Consider the following 9388-nt stretch of genomic DNA (forward strand, 5'->3'; position numbering starts at 1 on the left):
TACTACGGAAACATGGTCATGAGTCCAATGAAATCAATAATGGGAAATAATGTCCAACAACATCTATCGACATTTGAAAATCGTCTGCGAAATCTTTACCACATGACTAAAACAAACAACTATTTGAAAACTAGGACAAGGCCCCCAGTAGACCCAAAACTATTAAATAATAAATAAACTGCCAGACATCAGGCCTTTCAGAATATAAAAGGCTTACCACTTGTCTCTGCAAAACTATCTGAAGAATCTACTGATTTTCTGGACCCCTAGACTGTGCGTCCGAACCTGGGAGGGAAGGGGGTCAATACAAAGTACTGGTACGCAGAGTAATCCAAAACAAAGTAGAGATTTTTATATAAAATAAATGAGAGTTGATATAAAGCACATTATTGCAAAATGATTTCGAAAATACATGGGCATAGTATAATGATTTTTCAACAAAAATGCAACACATTTGAGCTGGGTGGTACACCCTACAATTTCACATTTACACCAACTGTCAAATCTCGGTTGCCACCGAGATTAGAGTATAAGTGAGGGAAAGACACACAGGATCACACAGCAGGGTATCTCGACCCAATCGATTATGGTAGTGCACAAGATCACAAAGCAGGGCTCCTAACCATAGTCCCAATTTGGGATGACATAATATCAGGTACGCAAGATCATACAGCAGGGTACCAAGTTCCCGAGTCGGCAAACACGGTTTCCAGCGTAGAGTCATTTGACTCGTGCTTTCTTCGGGTAACCACCTATCTCACAAAATCAATGCATTAAACTTATTTTAATCAATCACATGTCATACTCTGCAGGGTATCATCATACCCGACTTGCAAGTCATCAATATCACATCAAATTTCCATCTTTTCCTACCATTTACAACATGCATATATGTATGACTTTCACACCATTAAATACATACACCATAGTTCTCAACATGCAATCCTTCAAGAAGTTAAATCATTTATAAGTAATGTCATATCAATTGCAAAACTCATGCTCTTAATGGTTCAACACAAGTGTAATATGGGGTATAAACATTATCATGGGGAATTTAGAAAATTCACAACTCGTGTACATCGTACCCTTTCAAAATTTCAGGTCACGGGTTCACAATTCAACCATCTAAATACATTCAAACAAACAACCCCATGATATCTCAATATCTCCTTCAAAATCATATATTAAAACATGTTGTTTGTATCAATTGAAAATCCTTATTTGTAAAAACATATATATACTTGTATAAATTTAAAGTCTTGCGTAAGTTCCTTTTTGAAAACATGCCCATGAACTTTAGGATAACCACACGTACCTTTATTTACAAAATTAGCGGGTGCTTCTTGAAGCCTATGATCTGGGGATTTCGAATCTTCAATCGATTTTGAAAACCCACGGTTGAATCTTGGGTTTCTTGAAGTTCTTGTTTGAAACCCTAGAGAGGATTCTTGATGATTTTAATGAAAATAGGGTTAAGTTGCTCAAATATACCCTAAATCCTTTGTTTGGACGTTTTTAAAGGCTAGGGAAAAGAAAAAATTACCTTTAATGACTCTTGAACGGAACTGAAAATTTGAACTTAAAAAACCAATTTCGAGTACCACCGCGACGCGCCACAATCGCGGTGGTCCACTGGAATTCGATGAGTGGGAAATTGGGTGCCTCCGCGATGGTGGCACATCGCGGAGCCCCACTGGAATTTGACGATTGTTAATTTGACCCTCTCCGCGACGCGCTGGACCCCAAAATGACGATGTTTATGACTGGAACTTTAAATTATTCATAACTTCTTCACTGATGGTCCGTTTTGGACGAATTTTATATCGTTGGAAAGCTAATTTAGTCATCTACGTAATGAAAGGTTAAAATCTAGGAAATTTCACATGAAAAATAATTTAGATCATTCTAGAAGCTAATGCTTAGACTTTCCATGGACGAAACTTAGCTAAGAAGACGTCGGGTTGTTACACGTTGTCACAGTCTCATTATATCAAAAATGTACTTGACAAATTCAAGTATATGAAATTCGGCATTTCCAAGACTCCATTGGATCTGAGCTTTGCACTTCGAAAGAATGAAGGTGAAAGTGACTCACAATTAGAGTACGCAAGAGTATTGGGATGTTTAATGTATATAATGAATTGTACATGACCAGACATAGCATGCGCTATTAGTAAGTTGAGTCGGTACACAAGTAATCCCAACAAAACTCATTGGATGGCAATGAAAAGAGTTTTGGGGTATCTAAAATACACTCAAGACTATGTATTGCATTATAATAAATATCCTATGATACTTGAAGGATATAGTGATGCAAATTGGATCACCGGATCGAAAGAAGTAAAATCCACAAGTGGATATATATTTACTATCGGTGGAGGAGTAGTCTCTTAGAAATTATTCAAAAAGACTTGTATTGCTCGCTCTACAATGGAATCTGAATTTATCGCATTGGATAACGCCAGTGAAAAAACAGAATGGCTCTAGAATTTCTTGGAAGATATCCTTATTGGCCCAAACCAGTGGCACCAGTATGTATACACTGTGATAGCCAAGCGGCAATAGGTAGGGGAGGGAGCATGATGTACAACGGTAAATCTCTTCACATAAAACAGAGACATAATACTGTTAGAGAACTTCTCTCTAGTGGAATTATCACTGTTGACTATGTTAAGTCAAAGGATAATGAGTCGGATCCACTTACAAAAGGCCTATCCAGAGAAGGAGTAGAAAGGACATCCAAGGGAATAGGTTTAAGGCCTAGGACAAGTCAGCATGGCGGTAACTCTACCTAACATACTGGAGATCCCAAGAGCTAGGTTCAAGGAGATTAAACAAAGTTGTGTCTGACAGGTTCAACATTGTCAATTACCCAACCCATTCTGATGATGTAGACAATGTTTAGTAAATAAGGATAAGACTTAAAGTGAAAAGTCTTTTAATAATTATCTAAATTTGGCAGATTTGACCAAATGGTTTAATCTATAGGATTGAACATTTAGAAATCACCTATGTGAGGGCAAAGTGGAAGCCACTTCAAGGAGAATGTTAGTAAAGGCCTATTCTCTAAGCTCTCATGAAACCGGGACGTGTTCATGGCTGAAAAAAACAAAACCGTGAGAACCATAAATGGTAAAAGGTTGGTTGTGTGATATGTGTTGTCTAGGTATACATTAAAGCTCGACTTTTAAAGATATCAAATCTACCAATTGATCGAGTGCATCCGATGCATGTTCACGACGGAAAGTTCAAAGGGAAATCCACTTATCCAGATGCAATCAGTCTTTGTTTGATGATCACATTTCCCATTCATGTGGGGGATTGTTGAGTTTAATTGGTGTGAATGGAAAATTGAGGGACACAACTTTTGAGCAAAAGACATATTGTTTTGGAAAAGGTGTGGTTGTTCAGATAGTTGTGTCTGTTCAGAAAAAGACACAATATTTCGAATGAACAGACATGACTCTTTCAAAGGATACACCTTTTAAGTGAACCATTGCCACCTTTCAGAATAGGCATCTGATGGCTACATAAACCTGCTTTCATCCACAGGTTTAGAAATGAATGCAAAATTTTCTGAAATAAAAACTCTTCTTGTCTTTAAAATATTCTTTGTGATCAATCAAATTGTTGAGTGAGTTCGACGAATCCAATTATTTGAGGTATCACTATAGTTAGATTGAAAGTCATTTTATCCTGGGAGGAAGATTCCAAAACCTCGAGTACAGTGAGAGGAATTATTCCTTAAGGACACTCCGTGAAGTCGGGAGACTTGGCTTTATATTTCTGTTTCATCTTAATTTTTGAAAAAAAAAAATACACTTCTTAGAAAGATCACTTTGATCTTGTGTTGAGGGTGTTTTTGTAATTCATAGTGTTCTTGTTTTAAACTTGAACTAGTGTTGAATTTGTTTTAAAATCTGTATTTAAGCACAGATTTTAAATCTCAATATTACAAAAAATCTCAACTCCCCAATCATATTACAAAAATCCCACATATACACAGAATGTTATGTATATGTCGGCTATGTTATATATATTAATACGGAGAGAGAGTAAAGTAATTTTAAAAATGGGAGAGAGTGTAATTACTTTTAAAAGATTGGTATTTATGTTATTTATACAAAATTTATTTGCACTCAATATTTATATTAAATCAATAAATATAAAATGTGACACATTAATCATTTAACCATGGTTGGTTATACACATTTTTACTTTATCTTGCAACTACTCATAAAGAGTAGACTTCTTTGATATATATTTCTTCCTGTAGTAACTGCCTAGTAATTTCCATTCTCGAATCCCATTATGCTTTGCAAGTCAAAGGGAGAGTTCATATATACACCCTCGATTTTGCCCTCAATTCATCATCAACGGCTTCAAGTGCATTGTATGATATCATTAAGAGTGTGACATTCCAAATAAATACAAGTCAAACGAGGCAACTATCTATGTACTATCTTCATCTTTTAACTTATGAGCAAAGTATTCTTGGGTATATATAGAGGTATATATCATTCAATTCCAACAGCAACAACAACAAAAGAGAGCAACAACAACAAAACAGAGAACATTTTTCCTATTCCATAAAGTGATCAGCGTTCGCTAGTAAGGTTTTCACTGTTAAAACATACCGAGACAATGGTTAGTTATTTCATTCCCCCTTTCCCCATGTCTCTAAGGTTTTTACTTCATCGAGTTAATTATATATATTTATTTGTTGGGTAGCAGTCATGCAACATGTCTTATTTTCAAGATTATATATCCATATCTTAACGCGGCTTACCTATAGATATCCTTTGATTGTCATGAGTGTGTAAAAAGTTCTTTACACTATACAATCAAAGCAAGCATCATAAGGGAGATAAAGTGTTACGTTGTCTTCAATATCCTTCACAAAACTTGATCATATAACATCTATAGAAAGCATCAGTACCTGTTGAATTGCAATAACTGACAACTGTTTTTTGTTCATTTTGCCTCTGTTCTCCCTCTCCGTTGGATCAAATATCGCGGGGTCATCAGACTTTTGCAATCGAAATTGAGGTACTACTTACAGTAAACGGAGCTTGATCAAATTTTCTGCCATCATTTGAATCGTGACATATTATAACTGAAATCAAACTGACAATGATGTTTTTTAACACAGGAAAAACATGTCCAGAGATCAGCAAGGGTCAAGTCCTTGGACATCCACCCAACAGAGCCTTGGTAAGAATAAGAAGTCAAATCTGTTTTTACAAGTATGGGTGATATATTGAGTGACAAAATAAATTAAGATGGTGCTTCGCAAGGCCAAACAGGATTAGTCTTGTTATGTTATATAACAAATGTGCTTTTGATCCTGCAGGATTTTAGTGAGCTTGTACACAGGAACTGTACAAATATGGAACTACCAATCTCAAGTAAGCAACCTAGCATCTAGACAGGAAACTTTAATAGCGTCTTCAATTTTTCGTTGACTTAGTACAACAAGTTGCGGTTGGCTATATGAATCCTTCATCATTTAAGTTCAATTTCTTCCGCTTCACAATAAACATATAAGAAATGCATGTCGTGTTATTGCCTAAAGTGATGGATTTTTCCAATTTCACTTTTGGTGCAATGTGATAGTTGTTCACTAATTCCACCACGACAAATGACACATCTATATTACCTAATCGATCCACTTATTAGCAAATGTCACATTATAGAAAGAACTGACACATTTTAATAGGTACTATCTAAGTGTATGTTTGTTACACATGATAGAAAGTCCCTCAAATCAAATGATTATGAACTCAATCGATTAATGCTTCCTCATTTCTTTGATTCTGCAGACTGTGGAGAAGAAGTATGAAGTCTCACAGTCTCCAGGTATATATATTATTGAATTACTATCGATTCAATTCACACATTCCTATTGCTAAATACTAATCAGTCTTCTAGGTTGTTATGAGAATTAGCTATATATATATATTATTGAATTCCTAGTATTAATCGATTAGCTATATACTTCCTCTTGTTTTTTCAGTCAGGTCAGCCAAGTTTATCGCCCGTGAAAAAAGTATTGTTGCTGGAGCAGATGATCACTTCATTCGAGTTTACAGCTACACAACAGATGAAAAGACTAAAGAATTCAAAGCACACGACGATTATATCAGATCATTAGCTGTGCATCCTACTCTTCCTTATGTGTTGTCAGGTTCTGATGACATGTTGATAAAGCTTTGGGACTTGGAAAAAGACTGGGCTTGTATTCAGGTTTTTAAGGGGCATAACCACTATGTGATGCAAGTGACCTTCAATCCAAAAGAAAACCAGACGTTTACGAGTGCATCGCTCGACTGCACAATGAAGGTACATTCAAAGAATACATTGTGGTTTGTAAGTTTTTGAGTTTTGACTATTGATATTCACCATTCATTTCCTTTTTAACAGGTGTGGAATCTTAGCTCCTCTGATCCGATTCTCGAGCTAGAAGCACATTCGAAGGGGATAAATTGTGTTGATTTCTTAAGTTGTGTTGATAAACAATATCTAATCACTGGATCAGATGATCATACTGCTAAGGTAGTATGCTGCAAAATTATTTTCATTAAGATAATTATTTGAACGTCTCCAAATTGCTTGTTGACCATTGTTCTTTTCAAGGTGTGGGACTTGCAAACTCAAACGTGTGTCCAGTTTCTTGAAGGTCATAAGAATAACGTTTCTGCATTGGCTGTGCATCCAGAACTTCCAGTTCTTTTTACAGGTTCTGAGGATGGAACATTTAGTGTGTGGGATGCTACTAATTACAGGTAGGTAAAATGTGTGAAATAAACTTTAAGCATAGACGACGTTCACGCTATCACATAAATTCAACGTCCTGCAAATTTGATTTATTTTGACGTACATCTCCTCGATGTGATAATAATAATTCATACAGATTACTCAACACACAAATCTCTGGACTGGGGAGAGTTTGGGCAATTGAATTTGCACGCTTGGAAGGTTCTCACATGTAAGTCTATGTTACCGGTAATTAATTAATTCCTCATGATTATGTAGTACGTAGTTTATTATCTAGACGCTGTTAATCTTTACTTTTCCAGTTCATTCTTTTTTTGTCCTAATCAAAACTGTTGTTTTCCTTGATAGGATTATCCTTGGCTGTGATGAAGGAATGACTATGGGAAAGATTGTATGTTCAGAAATTACTCCTGGGGAAGATTGATCAGAGATGCTGCTATATATATATATATGAAGAAGCTTGTGATGTCTTTATGCTTTCTAGTTACTGCATAATATGTTTTTAATTACTTGTACTTTGATCTTGTGAAGCCATTATGTATATCTTGTCCTTATTTTATTTCGAATTAAAGTTGATGTTGTATAAGAAGCCAGGAGTACTACACGAATATGTTCTATTTTAACTGCATAAAGCTGTACTTCACGTGGGAAAGATTATGCTATTAAGCATGATAGAATTATAGAGTTCTGTTTTGGTGACCTTAAAAACTAAACCATTACACAATTGAAAATTCGAAGAATGATCGTGATATAAAAGCATATAAAGTTAGGAGAAACAATTTTATATATCCTCAATTTTTACCTCATAGTGATGACATGATGAATGTGATGTTGAAAAAAAAGTATTGGTTTGAGTATTAAAAATAGAAAAACTCGTATGAACTTTTTTTCTTATGAATCTTGTTTAGTGTGCGTAATACAAATAGCTAGTGTGGTGCATGCCCATAGTCCCACTAACTACAAGACAACCTTCTCTTAGTAGCCGTTTGGCCATGAAAACTAAAATTTTCTGGAGTTGAAGTTGAAATTGAAGTTGGAGTTGTGTTTGACCATATCTTTTATGAAGAAAAAAATCAACTTTTGAAAAAACTTTTTAAAATATAATTTTATGCCCTAACTTTTACAAACTATCAAAATCACCCAACTAAAATTTACCTACTAATGGAAAAAGAACACAATTAACCACTATTATAAAAATAATTACATATACATGGTCATATTTAATGAATTTCAATTATGACATATATAATATTTACATTAATAGCCGTTTTCTCATATTGAAAATTTTAAATATGAATGTTATATTAACAGTCGTGTTTTTTAAGTAACAAATATTATCTTTCAAACAAATTTATTTTTTTTAGGAATTTATTTAATTTATTTCCTTCATTTTCCATTCCTAAAAAATAGGAAATGATGAGTTGTTATTAAATTTTAGGGTGCCGCTAATTTATTTCTTTAATTTTCTTATACATGAAAGATTTTACTGTGTATGAATAAATTATTTCTATGTAAAACATGTTTTGCATATTTATGGTATATTATAGCATATACCGTAAATATATAAATATGCTTAGTATGTTTCTTTATACTTTGTAGTTTTATATACTAGAAGTGCAAGGCCCGTGTCAGCACGGGCCCAACAGTAGAACATGTGGATTGCAAGTTTTAAGTTTTAGAATTTATCATGGAGTAGAAAGTTTGAGCAATAGAATATTTTCATTAGTATGATTGAGCTGAGGGGATCACAATTGAAACTTTTTTTTAACCTTCTTGTTGAATTTTGTGATCGAAAATATAAAGAAAAAAGAGGCGTAAATCTGATGAAATAGCTTAAATCAAATATCCAGCAGATTATTGATTTTCAATATCGCAAAGATTAAGAATCATGTAAACCTATCCGATAAAGAGAATACACACCTTAGATTCGCTATGGTTTTGTTTAATTATTAATTTTAACACAAGAAAAGAGTGTTGTTTTTTAATAGAGAAGGAAGAGTTGAGATTTTCTTTTCTTTATTTTTTTTAAAACAGAGAAATGTTAATTAATATTGAGGAGCTTTAAAAAGTTGAGAAAGATGACTACACATATTTGATAGAAAATTTGATAATGTTAAGAAAGTGTGAAGTGTTTGGTTGCAAATTTGTGATAGATACACTTTTTTTGTACTTAAATTTACTTTATTTATATTTAAATTAGTTGGTAAAAATCTTTTGCAAATAATCTTTATACTTCGTTTCTTTAATTTCTTTAAAATATAGTAATAAAATTACTTATGCTTTATTCTTCTCACACTTTACTACATACATTTATCCTCTTTAAATCTCATTATGCCATTTTACCCTCTTTAAACATCACTGTACATTAAAATCATGATTGAAGCAACTGAAGCAGAAATCAGTCAATTTTTAAATTTTTTTGTTAATTATTGTTATTTACAGTACTTTTTATTTTATTTACAAATAATATATGTTGCTTTATATCTTCTTCTGTCTCGTCGTAATTTAGGTGGTACTAATATAATTTTGATAGTTGATCAAATATTTTATGTTGACATATCATTTTGTTATTCTTATTTTTCTAATACATAAATGACTTATAATAAGGAGT

At 33.5% G+C, this 9388-nt stretch overlaps 1 protein-coding gene across 1 annotated transcript; it reads left to right on the forward strand.

Annotated features, from left to right (window-relative positions):
* Window positions 1-4488: 4488 nt before the first annotated feature.
* On the forward strand, window positions 4489-7385 carry LOC107852167 (coatomer subunit beta'-1). Its single transcript, XM_016697221.2, has 10 exons — window positions 4489-4647; window positions 5029-5049; window positions 5153-5214; window positions 5354-5408; window positions 5823-5859; window positions 6017-6342; window positions 6424-6555; window positions 6637-6785; window positions 6914-6988; window positions 7126-7385. The coding sequence occupies exons 1-10, from the start codon at window positions 4645-4647 to the stop codon at window positions 7199-7201; spliced, it is 936 nt and encodes a 311-aa protein (XP_016552707.2). The 5' UTR covers window positions 4489-4644; the 3' UTR covers window positions 7202-7385.
* Window positions 7386-9388: the final 2003 nt, after the last annotated feature.

This window comes from Capsicum annuum, chromosome 3 (genome assembly GCF_002878395.1).
Source record: "Capsicum annuum cultivar UCD-10X-F1 chromosome 3, UCD10Xv1.1, whole genome shotgun sequence".
NCBI lineage: Eukaryota > Viridiplantae > Streptophyta > Magnoliopsida > Solanales > Solanaceae > Capsicum > Capsicum annuum.